General features: G+C 37.7%; 1 protein-coding gene across 3 annotated transcripts in view; it reads right to left on the reverse strand.

Annotated features, from left to right (window-relative positions):
* plce1 (phospholipase C, epsilon 1) overlaps window positions 1–15,003 on the reverse strand; it is an 85,618-nt gene that overhangs the window by 12,350 nt on the left and 58,265 nt on the right. For 2 of the 3 annotated variants that reach the window (XM_032574621.1, XM_032574622.1), the window contains exons 10-33: window positions 14,374–14,519; window positions 14,126–14,273; window positions 13,925–14,035; window positions 13,723–13,832; window positions 13,525–13,641; window positions 10,987–11,115; window positions 10,773–10,909; window positions 10,382–10,488; window positions 10,157–10,281; window positions 9,909–10,053; window positions 9,274–9,438; window positions 8,938–9,052; window positions 8,666–8,825; window positions 8,442–8,564; window positions 7,273–7,409; window positions 6,955–7,193; window positions 6,797–6,858; window positions 6,244–6,409; window positions 6,052–6,159; window positions 5,592–5,708; window positions 4,273–4,431; window positions 3,843–3,978; window positions 410–528; window positions 74–191 (exon numbers count right to left, since the gene is read on the reverse strand). In XM_032574621.1, the coding sequence (XP_032430512.1) occupies window positions 74–191; window positions 410–528; window positions 3,843–3,978; window positions 4,273–4,431; window positions 5,592–5,708; window positions 6,052–6,159; window positions 6,244–6,409; window positions 6,797–6,858; window positions 6,955–7,193; window positions 7,273–7,409; window positions 8,442–8,564; window positions 8,666–8,825; window positions 8,938–9,052; window positions 9,274–9,438; window positions 9,909–10,053; window positions 10,157–10,281; window positions 10,382–10,488; window positions 10,773–10,909; window positions 10,987–11,115; window positions 13,525–13,641; window positions 13,723–13,832; window positions 13,925–14,035; window positions 14,126–14,273; window positions 14,374–14,519 (3,199 nt within the window). Of the gene's footprint in view, window positions 1–73; window positions 192–409; window positions 529–3,540; window positions 3,583–3,842; window positions 3,979–4,272; window positions 4,432–5,591; window positions 5,709–6,051; window positions 6,160–6,243; window positions 6,410–6,796; window positions 6,859–6,954; window positions 7,194–7,272; window positions 7,410–8,441; window positions 8,565–8,665; window positions 8,826–8,937; window positions 9,053–9,273; window positions 9,439–9,908; window positions 10,054–10,156; window positions 10,282–10,381; window positions 10,489–10,772; window positions 10,910–10,986; window positions 11,116–13,524; window positions 13,642–13,722; window positions 13,833–13,924; window positions 14,036–14,125; window positions 14,274–14,373; window positions 14,520–15,003 lie in introns of all 3 variants that reach the window. The other variant, XM_032574620.1, reaches the window with a different exon arrangement.

Genomic DNA, 15,003 nt, shown 5'->3' on the forward strand with positions numbered 1-15,003 from the left:
AGTATCTAGATAAATACACTGAGCGTTTAATGTCCATCAGTGGGAAAATGCAACACTAAAAGTAAAACCATACCAGGGAATTTTACAGCCTGGCAGTAGATGATGAGGTCAGAGAGCTCCTGTGCGATCTGACGGCTCTCCTTCTTGTTCTGAGGAAGGTAAAACTCCTCACCCAGTTCCATGTCGAACACCTGCAGGTCCGGACATTAGGAATCAACAGAAACTGGATTTCACATAAGCAGCAGATAAAAACAGGCTAATACTGAAATGCAATTAGCTCATATTGACTTATTTTTTTATGTCACACTGTGTCCCAAAATAATGAAGAAAAATAAACATGAAAAAAGAATAAATTTGTAAAAATATCAATCAAAGGAATGAAGTTGATTTATGACTTTAGGTTCCTAACCTTTCCTTTGCTCTGCATCATGTTGTCGGCCTTCTTCATCCTCTTTGGTATTTCGTCAACAGTTTGCTCCTCCTTGTCAGCCGGGCTCTTAGCATCGGGCTTGTCATCCAGGATGTTGTCTGTACAATAAAACGGGATAGTAGAGAAAGGAAACCTAATCAAAAACAGCATTTTTTAAAATTTGGCAACTCTTCTGTAAAATCCTGAACCCTGTTTGCCATCAGAAAATCCAGAAAATGTATCAATTCAAGATCGTCTTGGCTTGTATAGAGAACAACACCAAAAGATTCACCTTAGAATGATTCAAAAACTAAATAAAAGTTTTGGAATGGCCTAGTCAAATCCTAGACTGCTGTGGCATAAGACATTTTTTTCTTAACTGGTATTTTCTCCACAGCAAAATTAAGGCAAATAGCTAGTTATCCACCTTTTGTGATGGCATTTATTAGATTTAGGGGACAATTATTATTACTCTTTGTTATCTATATTTTAGTATGAAATTCTAAAATGTGTTTAGTGATCTGAAACATTTAAGTATGAGAAAAAAGTCTAAGCATTGCAACAATGCTTTGCTACTGAGATATTGGATGTGTTGATACTAAAGTAAAAACAGTAATTCCAAATTTTGTTCAGCTCTAATGTTCATCAACGAGAAATAATTTAAAATATATTAAGCAGCTAACAAGCATATTCTTTCCCATTGGGGGAGCTTATAAGCCTTTCTGAAGCAAAAGCTCACAAAGATTCCAGCTTGAAAAGAAATATTCAAAGCACTATCTCTCAACTGTAAACAGAAGCAACTGCAGGAGTTTGTTTGTATGCTCCCTTTTCCTCCTACACAGAAATAAAAGCCAAAAACAGTAAGAAAAAAAAACATACATCATTTTAAAAGCTTGGAGACTTTTTATTTGGAAAATCTTAATTCCTAACATTTGGAATGTTTTTAAAAAGCGGTTTCACAATCAAGCTGAGGTTTAACGTTGGGCTGAAGACAGCAGCTGAAGAGGTGGGCCAAAGTGTGACAGGAGGGAGCTACTGTTTAACCAGAAAGGGTTGGGACTTGCCAAATTAGAACTGAAGTGTTTGTATTTGAAGGGCAAGCTGAAGTTAGTGCTAAAGCTCATAACATAAAACAAACAGGGTGGAGGCTTTCTTGATTACGTTGCATTTGATATGTTTATTGGTTAATATTTCTGAGCAAGTATTGGGGAAAAAAAGAGATAAACTGGCCTTCTAAAGGTCTATTAACAGTGAATTTGTCAAACAGGGAATAGCAAATTTAAGGGCAGGGCTGTGGCTGAGACCACGGCAGGGTAGTTTCCCCTGGTTTGTTGTTCAGCACAGGGGCAATGTAGGGCCTGAGAAACCAGATGGCTTTGTTTTGCTTCCCTGATGAGTCTGCCCAGCCGCTGGCGAGGTCACAGACAAATACAGTATGGAGGAAAAGAGGAAGGGGGGTCTTATCTCTGTGGGACAAAGAGCAACTCTACAGACAGCATTATACTTTGACAATAAGTGTTAAGTTTTATCAATAGGAATCCAATTTTAATAGCAAGGCTTCAAGGCTAATGCGTACAGATGTGCACAAGTTCCCTGACGGTTTATACAGCTGTTATTATGCAGGAAGATGAGCCCATTTCACGTTAGCAGTCCAAACAAAAAAAACCAAAAAAACAAAAAGACTTCAACATGAAGAAAGCTCAGGTCAAAGTTTGGTGAACGTGTTGAGACAGAAAACAGTCTCAGATTTCTCTAAACTAAACGTTCACAAATTTTTGATCTGAGAGAGCAGCGCCCTGTAATCATAAACACTGCTGATGTCATTGAATGAACTACAAAAACAAACAGTTGTCCCTAAGCTGAGGTGTAAAATTTGAAAATACTGTGTTGCAAATGTGCTGCAGGAGAGGTTGACAGTTCAACCTGTTTGCTTCACTTTTATTTTATTTTCTTACTGTCAAGCATCAAAGATTATAAATAAATATTTCACTGCAAAACAGATTGAAATGCTAGTTCTCATGCCAGAAAGCAACACAGAGCAGAGCAGGACCTTTGATCCACAAAAGCAGCACACAGACAGCAGCAACAGCAGTGATCACTAATGCACTTCTTGATCCCGGTGTTTCATCTGTAAAGATTATGCAGTGGTATAAAAGCACCAAATAATCACAGTATCCTGTGAAAAGACACTAGAGTTTTAGTGTCAATATCTAAACAACGTATTTTATGCAGTTATTGTTCTTTTAAGTATTCACACCCCTTTGACCTTTTCCAAATTTGCCACATAACAACCACAAATCTCAATGTATTTTATGTGACAGACCAACACAAAGTGGCGCAAGTGTGACTTGCTTTTGTATTCAGCCTCTGCTACTCTTTATTATTATCCGACGCTACCAGTTGCCTTTTGAAGTCACTTTATTAGTAAACAGAGTCTTCCTTGGCGTAATTTATTACAAGTATAAGTATGGTGCTTTTAAAGCCCTCAGAGGTTTACAGGCTCTTCTGCACCCAAGTCAATACTGTCTACTACCACTTTTTATTGCAATAACACCTGAAAGTCTAGTGGGGTATGTCTCCATCAGCAGCGCTGTTCTAACACATAAATATGCTTTAATATAAACTATTATAGCTCTTACTGTATGCTTAGAGTTGTTAACCTGCTGGAAGGTGAACCTCACAGCCCTCTGAAGCTAATCCAGAATTACAATTGAACTCTTGGCCCTCTACAAAAGCTTGTTAGTTTAGCTGGATTATACATTTACATTTTCAGACGATGGATTTAACAGTGCCCAAATATGCTCAAAACTACATTGTATTATTTGTCTTATTGGTGTTGTTTGTTTACTGATGTTCTGTAATAAATCTCTGAGGTTCTCACAGACAACTTAACAATTACAGACCGCCTTGTTTTGTTGTATAATATACTATACTGACAAACTTCATATTTGCGGTTGTACTGTGACAAAATATGACAGCGTTCAAGGGATATAAATAATTTAGCAAGCATCTTTATTTCACGAAGATTAAAGTTTTTTTTTTCACAAACCTCCTGAAAGAACACCAGTTTCCACTGCACAACAATTACAGAGAAAACACGGAAGCTTAAAGAGACACATCAGGGGATTTACCTTCTAGGCCATATGAGGCAGTAGAGGCTGTGAGGACATCAGCTAAGTGGAAAACCGGCATGAAAAAGGGAAAATGAAACGAAAAAGAATAAAGTGTCAACAAAACACAATCAGCTGTTAAAAATAGGAAGGACAGAATAGAGTAGTGAACAGAAAGTGAACGAAAGGAGACAACATAAAAACTTTAAGTGGGGGCATATTCAAGTTTGTTTTGAGTTCACTGAAATCCCATTGGGTCTCTTTAATCGAGTGCAGCTTTGGAGTTACTTTTCCCCCCCATTTCAAAGCATAGTTATCCTCACCATCTGACAGAGACTCATAATCATAGTCATATTCATCTTCTTCTTCTTCCTCGTCTTCATTAGCGTGGTTGTTAGGGGAAGATACTCCTGGTGATCCGTTGCTCGCCTGGGCTTGCATGTGTGCCAGCTGGTGAGCCTGTGAATGAGTTTACGTAGATATTATCAGAAGGACGATCTATATCGCTCATAATTTTAAACATAAAAGCTGTTCTCCATAGAGAATGCACAATCGAAATCCTTGTTTTCGCTAAATAGAAATAGTGCATACATTTCAGCACATTTGCATCTATTATTTATGTCTCACGGTACTCTAAATGAGCAGCGGTGCTTAATATATAATAAACTAAAGCAACCTGGAGGTTCCTTAACAGAATCACTTTGAGGAAATATAAATTATGCAAACATGTGGATGGGAGCCGTTTTTCCCAACCTTCTGTTTGAGGATGTCCACCGGTGCCTGATGGGCTTTCAGCTTCTTGTTCTTGAGGAGGATCTTCCCACGCAGCTGCAGTGGGGATGGCAGGTGAGGGTCATCGCTGAAGTCACTCTCAAAAAGGAAACGAGTCACAAGACGTTCCCCACACACAGTCTAATGGAAAAAAACATTTAAATATGATGGATGACATCAGCACGACTTTTTTATGTGAGAAGATGAGTCATGTCGAAAGGATGAAAGAGCCAAAAAAAAAAAAGGATATCTGAGGCTCAAGTAAAAAATTGAAGTGTCTTTATCAACTCAAGACACTGCAAAAGACAACAAAAAACAAACATGACCAGGGTGATGTAAACTGTCAAGGGGCACAGAGCTGTTTGAACTTTAAAGACTTTAATTTATCAAGATCGCCAGAAGTGGGTCTCCAAGGAAGAGGAAATGATGTGAAGTTTTCTTGGATGAAAGCATGATGACATTGCATGATTTAGCCGTCTTTCCCTGAACCTGACCTGGCATGACCTCGAGTTTACGATATAACTTAAAAAAGCAAAAAGAAACAAACAGTTATCTGAAGATTGTCTGTTTAAATCGTCAAAGCAGCTGAAAAAAAAAATGCAGTGATTGAAAACATATGTGAAGTCTTGGAACCTGTGAATGCATATTTCATTAAGGGTTATAACTGTGGCTATATAGTGTTTTAGGCAGAAATGTGGATACACAATTCAATTCAATTTAGTTTATGTATATAACACTGATGGTTTTAATTTTGCATTTGATCCATTCTTTTTTCAGGATAGTTGGGTGATTCGAAAGGACAATGATGCCAAACATACATCTAGATTGTTTGGAATAGATAAAGCAGGATAACAATAAGTTTAAAATAACCCTAAATTGTATTGCTAAAAAACTGGCTCCATGCAATAAAACTAGCAAATTAAATTAGATCTACTAATGCTTATTGACATCTAACTACATATCAGTAGGAGTGTCTGGATTTGAGCTAGTATGAATAATTTGGTCCAGTGTGTAAGAGAAAAATTTCAACAAAAAATCTTCAGAAAATAACTCTTTCATAATTCTTTGAGCTTATTTATTGCATAATCCCAGTCCTGTCTAAAAAACGGCTAAAAAGCATTGTTAAAAGCCCAATATTAATATAAATTTCATGCCAATGATGACCGTATTTCAACTTCTGACTGGCACTGTATTCCATTAATGGAAAAAAAACATTTATGTTTTTATATTTGGCTACTACTCAGGCATCAACAAAACCCAAAACAAATTATTCACAAATGTCTCAAAGCGTCCCATCATACCTTGAATATTTCAGCCATCTTACGCTGCTGCAGAAGTGAGCAGTGGTTCTCTATGGACAATATGACTGGCATGTCAGAGTTGACAAATGCGGACCGATTTACGGCTTCCACCACATCCTGAGGGATCAGGGGAACAAGGAGAACGTCTTACCAGCAGTCCAAACAAAGCTAAATCAGAATTTATTAAAACATTCCTCTGTGTTACAGATCAACAAAAATGTCTGTAAAGCATGTTACACAAGATAGATAATAAATGATGCTCAGTGCAGACCAGTTGGTAAACGTTCATAATGTTTTAAAAATGTTTATTTATCAACAGGAACTCAATATTCATAAATTAGCTCAATCTGATCTAAAGTCAAACTTTTATCACATGATGTGATAAAATCAAAGACTAATTTGTATTTATATTTATAATATAAATAATTATATTTATAAAATATAAATGGTCATATCTGACCTTAAAGGGGATTTTGGTGGTGAGTGTGTGTCCGTGGTAAATGACTGGCATGCCGTCATCTCCATCCCAGCAGTCCAACTCCACGCTCCTACAGCCTTGAAGCAGAACCTGAAAATCAGAGAATTTACAGAAAAAAAATTGAAAATCTTGACATTCTGGTTGAAAATTATACCATTTAACAGTGTAACTTACATGGCTATAAAGCTCAACAGAGGACTCTCCTTTGAGCTGATGACCAGTCAGGTAGGTGTTGTGAGAAGACTCAACGTAGTAATATGACAGAGGGTACTGCAGCTCCTCTGGATTCATCTGAGATTCCTCATTATTAGAAGCAAAGTTGTCTTTGTCCATCAGAAACCTAATCCAGACATAGAGAAACTATTTAAAGAGATTTAACAAAGTTTTTGCTGTGTCTTCCACATACAGTTTGGAATTTGCCACTTTGCATTGGCAAACTGCAAAAATTGGGTTTTTTAAAAACTTAGAGTGCATTGGGATTTATTTATGAGTTTCAGAGTAAAGGTGGATCAATTTATACATACACTAATTGTTTTAGATATTTATAAAAAAAGTTTTACAAACTGTTTAGGGATGACTATGTGTTTGTCTGTCACATATAAGGGTAATAAAAACATGAATCTTTGCAGCTGTACCAAGATAAAATGTAGAAAAGTTAAAGAGGAAATTTCTTAAAGGACTACATTTTTTCACCAGGTTGAATTTTAATGAGTACTTTGTGATCTACCTTGCAAAACCTTCAAAGGACATCCAACCCATTTGTCTCATGGTTGATGAAGGCTCAAACCTCTGCAAGAGAAATAAATAGTAGACACAAAGTGTTCCATTTCTTTTCATTACTGAGGTATAATCTGTGTTGTTGTCCACCTTGCTCCAGATTTGTACCTGTATGATGCTGAGGATCTCATCATAGCTCAGGTGCTCTCTCTGACAGTTCACTAAAAAGTCATTGAGCTGTGGTATAGCCAATCCCAAAACGCCCAGCGATGCATTCTCCACCCCTGTGCCATTTGTCACAATGCTGGCTGCCGCGATCGCATCTGAGATCTGCTTCTGGTTGTCTGACATTAGCTGCCTCGTCCGGATAAACAGGCCAAGATCAGATCCATTCCGGGTGAGTAGGTCTAAACAGTCGACAAACCAATTAGAAGCTGGGATAGAAAGAGGGTAATTGAGCATGAATTTGAATTTTTGTGTTGTTACCCAGGTCTGGCTGTAGTCCTGTATCTTTGTCGTCTATCCTGAGGTTGGTGTAGAGAGGGGAGGATTCTGGACATGAGCGACTGCAGGGCACAGCAAAGGTGTCAAACAGTTCTTTCAGGTCCTTCCTGCTTCGGATGCTATGGAGAAAACAAATAGATGAACTTAGTCCAATTCATGCAAACATTGACTCACAGACTAATTAATCTGACTGTGAAAACATTTAGAGTTTCCATTAGGATAAATAAAAAAGTCAAAGCAATGTGTAGGTTTTAGAAAGTCAAATTTATGACTTTTAAGACCCTTTTAACAAAATTTAAAACCATAAAAACTATAAATATTGGGGATGGTTTGGCCATCCTGCTGTATTACAATCAAGCGTAGCAAAAACTGTGAAATTTCTAGGGTCTATTTGTGAGGCTGCATATGACTAACCCTTGTAGTGCCAAGATTTCTTCTTTTTTCTTTTTACATTGGTTTAAGCTGGTCTATCAAAAAATTCAGACAAAATACATTGAAGTTTGTGGCTGCAATGTGGAAAAAATGGGTGAAAGTTTAAGGTGTATAAATACTGACCAATTTACTGTGTATCAGCAGACCTTCCAAGAAAGCCCTAGATGTCAAAAGGTGTTTTACTTAAACTCTTTCTACATCCCGTCTGTTTGTTTCTTTTTCTGACCCTGATCCATGAAAGCAATAAAATTGTTCTATGTGGTTATTATTATAGAAAGCACAATTTAAAAGGCTAGGCAGAAGATGGAAGAATCTAAGAAATGTAGGAGGACCGTTACAAGAAATGCTTATCAAGGCACAGCTTTTCTTTCTATCCATCGGACAAGGAAAAATGTAGACAAGCCAAATAAATCGCAGAGCAGAATCCTTTCAAAACTCCCTAAACATGATAACTATGAGGGGCATTTATTGTAGCATTTTGCCTTTATGAAAATTTGATAAGAACGTAAGAGCATGGAGTTGGGCACTTCTGTCTATATTCAGACAGTGTATAAATTCAGAAATAGAACAGAACAACATTTAATGCTGGTTTATGCTTTATACCATGTTTAAACCACTGGAGAGGCAAAAAAAAACAGACTTTAGGCCAGAATTAAAAGTCCTAGTTGAGGCGACAAATGTAATTTATTTCTCTTAGCAGTAATCCATATCAGAAATACCTGAATGACTTGAAGAGCTCAACAAATTCAATGAAGCTCATGGTGCTGTCAGAAATCATGAGATTCTGGAAGCCCCTGAAGCAGGCTTTACCTCGGCCGTGCCACGATCTGCTGCTCCATGCCCTGCAGAGAAACAAAAAAGGGAAAGAAAATATCATGACCAAAATCAAAAGAATAAGGTCTACATCCAAGTGAGGCTGTAAGTGTTTTATTTTTTTTTTTACCCTGGCTGTGACTTGGACGTCCCTGACAGGATTGGAGATGATTGTGGACGGGAGTGGTTGGACCCGGCCATGCTGGAGGAAGAAGACGATGACGAGGAAGAGGCTAGCAACCCAGAGCTCTTATTGGATGATATGGAGAATGGTCCTGGGAAGCTGTCATCTGCAGAGGTGATGAATACATCTTATACCGAGTTTTTGCAATATTCATATTTTGTTATTAACGATTCCCAGTATCTACTTTAGCTTCACTGAATTTGTCCTAAAGGTCTCACCTGGATCTTCTTGGTCGATGCTGTCAGATTCGGGACCATTTCGATATAAACCTTCCTTACAGCTCCGCGTCTTCCTGGAAACCATCTCATCATCAGTGGCATCCCCACTGTCTCCCTGAAATACATGAAGGCAATATTATGCTTCTGTAGGCCTTTAACTTCCTTTGTCTCTAATTTTTCAAACCGTTTATATGACATAATATTTAGTATTATTAGAATCAGATATTTAAATGTGTTTTGGGCCTTCAAAGCTTAAATTACTATGAATCTGAGTTATACGAGTTGTTAAAGATACACTGGAAAAAGGCAAAACCCAGAAATCATACATGTACTGACCCTTACAAGAACTTTCTTTTTCTTCTTGGACTTGTCATTGATGCTCAGCGGGCTGTTTTTCTGGTTACTTTGTTTCTCTACAGCACCTGTGCCCATGTTCCACCTCCTCCCACCAAACAGCTCAATGGCCTGAGCTAATGTGGGACCTTCGTACCTGCCTTCCTCCTAAATATGCAGTAACACAGAATTAGACCAAAAGATTTATATGTTAAAATAGCACTGATAATAGTACCAACACTCCTTGAACTTCTTCACATTTCATCAAAGTTCAGTCTTTTTTATTCCGATTTTATGTGATTGATTGATGCAAAGTAGTGCAAAATTATGACGTTGAATGAAAATGTCAATTTTGAAACTACAAAATAAATGGTTTAGATCAAAGCAAATGCATGTATTAGAATGGCCCTGTCAAAGTCTAAAGCTACTGTCTATTTACTAAGTAGGTGTCTTCTGAAGGTGAATGCTTGAACCGGATTTTATCCAAATAAATAACAAGGTTGTTTGTGGTTGCAACACGATAAAATGTGGAAAAGCTCAAGACGAATTCTTCTGCAAGGTATTGTATTATATGTCATCCACATCACGTAGCTGGGTTAGTAAAATTATTAGTGATACAATTCCAGTTCATAATTTACCTGATATAAGCTAACATACTGCCTCCTCAGCCACTGAAGTCTTTGGTCTGGGAACTTCTTTAGTTTCCTGGTTGCATTCACTAGCTCTGTCAGGCCCTTGTGGAGCATTTGTGCGGTGTGATTGGGTGCCACAAAGTGTAGAAGTCTGACAGCACAAGTTAGCAAATTGGTTCAAGTTTCAAAATCACAGCAAAGTGTTTTGGCAGCAAATCAGTGTTGCAGCCTGCTGATAGTAAACACACACCAACCTGTTGTCAGTGGTACTGAGACCGTAGAGCAGAGTCAGACCGTTCTCCTCCACCGTCATTTGGCTCAGCTTGTTTTGCAAACACACAGCGTGAACATCAACCCCCTGGTGGCCCAAAAACACTGCCTGCAGATTCACATAAACACCATGAGTCTAAATCACCACCGTGATATGTAATTTAAACACAAAGCACGTTCCTAAGAGACTTTGAATTTTTTCAACAAACCTTCACCACTCCAATGTCCAAGAGGCCTTCGGCTAACCCAGGCACCACGCTCTGTCCTAACCCGGGTGGTTGTTCCATGGGGGAAGCTCCTCCGCTTTGAGGCTTACCTGCCAAATATTTACAAAATGTTGGAGATGTAGTCAAGGACATGGATTTAACGATGCTCTGCATGGATGAGATCATTTACAAACAAGTTAAATGGCTTATGTGGCAAATAAAAAGACACTTGGCAAACAAAATGTACGTAAATGTAAGTACAGAGTTGGTTTACAACATACCGTAAATTACAGGAAATTATATTTTTTAAGGTATAGGGCTCTGTTTTAAATTTGTTTAAAGAACAATAAGGTGAGAGGAAATGGAGAGACATAAATGTTTTGAGGATATCTACCCCAGATGAGCGTCGTGTTGTCAGGCTGAAGCCGCAGCAGACAGCGAGCTGTGAGGTGGCTGTCCTGGTCGTAATGAATGACTGTAGCTCCCTGCAGCAAAAACTGGTGAACATCTGGCTGTAGTGACAATACATACCTAGAAAAAGAAAAAAACAAATAAATTAACATCTGTTCATGCCAAACAAGAGCCATATTTGTATATTTATTTCTTACCAGGGAATGAGCTCCGTGCCGTGACTGAAAGCTCTGTGCGTCTCCTCGGTACCCTGAAACTCCACCTCTTTCAGTTTTGGTTCAATGGACAGGTCACCGTCCGAGTCCGACAAGTCTCCAACTGTGAATCTGTAGATACAATTCATTTGTATTATGGTTGGTGCGTATATTTAACCTCAACTGTTTTAAATGTGTTGAAGTTATTCAGGTGCAGTCACGTAAGACATTAAAAGCATTAATAAAAACCCAATAAATACACACTTGATTTAGTAGGTGGTGATTATACATCAGCATGCAACTATCCACAAAGGGCAAATATAATCATATTCTAGCATTAAAACATCACAATTTTGCAAGTACAACATAAAAATAAATCACAGTTTGATATTACACTGTTTTTCAAAGCAAATCTGATACAAAGACAGCCTGCAGCGCAAGATATCTTTAAACAAAATGTGCACTTCCATATATGGAGGATGAGATGTTGTGTGGAACACTAGAACATGACAGCCTCATGTTGTAAATAGAAAAGAGGTTGTTTCTTGATCTGGCTTTTAGGTGAAGTTTATTGGTAACTTTTGGTAATTTGTCATTAACCATTTTAGAAAGTTACCTATTTACATTTTTATTATGCTAATGTCTATATCTTGACAGTTTTGGCAAGTGTTAAATAGTTCCAAAATATTATTAGCAATATTTAAAATTTCATTGCAAATCCTCTTGACATTTGTAGATTTTTATAATGTTTTTAGCATTTGTGAAGCACTTTGTGACACTTGCCTCTATAAATAAAGTTTAACCCTCCAGTATTTGGTGTTTCATACATCACATCATCTCACTTTGGCAACTTCAAGCTGTGTTCTGTTTTTTCCTGGCTTTCTTTCTTTTGAACCTTTTTACCTATTTCCCAATTCCCAAATTCAAATATAGAAATAAGTATGAACATAGTGAGCACAACTGAAAAAAATGATGGTACATGCCCTTTAAGTACCTGGCTTGAAGCTCAAACTGCAACTTAACCTGTGTAAATGTGAACACACACTGTTCAAACTCCTGCAGTTGGTATTCAACAACAATAGCAACAACTTAAAACACAGGCTTTGTTTCTGGCATTGTCCTAAATCAGCGTTTCCCAACCCTGGTCCTCAAGGCACACTGCATGTTTTAGATATTTCCTTGCTTCGGTCCAGCTGATTTCAATTGACGACTGATTAACAGGTGTTTGTTGAACCACAATCAGTTGAATCAGGCGCATTAAAGCAGGGAAACCTCTAAAACATGTAGGACAGTGTGCCTTGAGGAGGGTTGGGAAACACTGTCCTAAATGAATGGCAACTATAATAAAGAAGGGGGGGAAAGGAGGAGAGGAAGAGTGAGAAGGAAAAATGGGGACAGAGGAAGGTTCTGGCAGTTGCCTCAGGTAAAAGAGTGAAAGAGATCCAGACCACAGGAAAAGAAGCAATAAACCGCTGTCATATAGTAGTCCAAACAGAGGAAAACCATAAGGCTAACCAAAAAGAAGTAGTGTTCTTATCTTTACCTGCAAGATATAGTCAAAGACAGAGAAAACAACTAAATGAAAATTAATAATTTATGTCAAAACTTTGATTAAATCTGCTTCTTTCACTTTCTAAATTCCAGTTTGAGTTATAAGCTACCTGCCACCAGTGGCCTGAGAACTACCAGAGCCCTGTTCCTTCCTGTCCTGACAGGAAGCAAGCCCGTTATCTTTTTTCTTTGTGACACAGTGTTTTATGTGAGCTCGGTTTCATCTCAATAACAATCTGCAAATGTGTTCCTTTGCAAACCCATTGTCTTGTACCGCTATTTATGTTCAAAAAATGAAAAAAATCAACCAGAATCAGAGGCTGGAGAACATTTAGTTCAATTCAGTCTTGAAGGATGTCAACAAAAGGCTGAACTGTTTAGCATAGAAACATTTTTTTTTTAGTCTTTATATTTTACTTTAAATCTAAACTTTCAAAAAATGTTAATGACTCAGAAAAATGTTGCAACTGCACATGCAGGGATTCCACAGTGTTTTTACTGCCAAGCCAATCATTCTCTGTATTCATAGCTTTGATGTAAATCTGAATGCAATATTTTTTCGCCTTGCCTATGAGTCATTGTCTGCGAATGAATAGGAAAGGAGAAAACTAAATTTTGGAAACAGAACTTTGGCACAAAGTATTAACATTTCCAAGCAACACAATCGACAGCCACTTAAAGCTGAAAAAGAAAAAAACTATTCCCTTCTGCCTTCGCAAGTGCATCAGAAAGAATTTTTGCAAGTGCATCAAAACTTTACTAAAAATTAATTTAATACCAGTAAATAAACAAGTTACATTTTTGAATTGATTTAAAGAAATAAAATAACTTTTAAAAGGAAGTTCATGGAGACCCGTCTTTATGCTTTGGAAGAACTTGTTTGCAGAAACATTCAATATTCTAATAAATTCTTAAGCAAAATAATAATATTTATTTTATTTAATAACTTAAAAAATAGCTTTATAAAAAAATTGGAAGAAAACAACTAACTGATTGCGGCAGCGGTCCCGTAAAGAGTTGCATCTGTATGTGAGGGATGGACCAGTTGACAAGGGACTGGTAGATGTTTCATCGGATTCTTCAGACTCCAAACTACGATTGCACGATCTGAGGACCAGGGAGAGGAAAGTAAGACAAAAAGACAATGGTTCTTCTTTCTGTAAGCATAGTGGACCATTTCCAGCTCACCTAATAATCTGCAGGATGTTGCTGACGGTGGCTTCTTTGTCTGGGATGTGCAGCCCATCAGACCCGGACCGAGACATAAAATTGTGCTGCCCGCTGTAGTCGGCCACAAACTGGAGACAAACAGAGCAACAGCTGTGATATTTTCTGCAGTTACATGTTGAAATTACTGGAATATATCCACACATGAGACAGTTGGTTGTACCTCTATTGAGTCATCTGTGTTATCTGGAGATTGTTTGAGGCTGATGATGCTTGCTGTGCTGTTCAGTGCATCACTCAGCTCTTTTAGGAAAACCCCACAGAATGGCACCACCTGCAGAAGAAATGTGAAGGAAAATAAATTACAGAACATTCAAAAATAATAATTTGTTATTTAATAAACATCATCTGCACAGACACAGACCTTGCAGCCTGGGATATTGAGCGCTCGGGTCACAACTTTCTTATAATCAGAAGAAGATTCATGCTGAGCCATGGCATCCTTCAAACTTCTCATGGTCTCGATGTCCGTCTGGTCCATAAACTGCCACATCTTCAACACTTTACGGGATCTGTGGGGAGGGACGGTGGGAAATCCTAATTTAATACTAGCAAAACAAAACAGTGATAAATATGCGAGGGCATTAAAATAGCTTGTATGTCTCACTGCACCTTAGTCCAGCCAGGAACTCCATGACACCATTGTAGTTTCCCATATTCCAACAGCATCTGGCGACGTGGACAAGATAGGAAAAAACTTCTCTCTTCTCCTCCATGGACCCAGCCGTCAGAACCAGCCACGTCACCCATGAACTCACCTGCATGTTCAAAACAAACATACTACTTAAAACATAATAACATTTGACATAAACAGTAACTTGCAATAGTAATAATTTATCTTCCACCTTTTCAAACCTTGCCAAGTTACAACCACAAACATCAATTTATTGAGACTTTCTGTGATTCACCAACATTCTTTAACATAAATATCTGAAGAAAGGAGGAATCATTTGTATTCAATCATTTAATTAATTCCCTGAAGAAAAACAAAAAAACTCAGAGGCTCTGTAAAAGTCTCAGAAAAACTAAGACTCCTTAAACCACAATTGAAGTCAATTCAATTCAGTAATACTTTATTCTACCCAAAGGTAAGTTAAATGTTTTTTTTGTTATTATTATTCATATTATCTTGGATTTTCTTCAGAGTTGTTATATACGCTGGCTACGGACAGCATCTATAGTTATAGATACAGCAGCAGTCTGTATAACAGCATATCGGAAGAAGCCTCTGACTGAAGGCAC

Source organism: Xiphophorus hellerii, chromosome 10 (assembly GCF_003331165.1).
Source record: "Xiphophorus hellerii strain 12219 chromosome 10, Xiphophorus_hellerii-4.1, whole genome shotgun sequence".
Classification (NCBI taxonomy): Eukaryota; Metazoa; Chordata; class Actinopteri; order Cyprinodontiformes; family Poeciliidae; genus Xiphophorus; species Xiphophorus hellerii.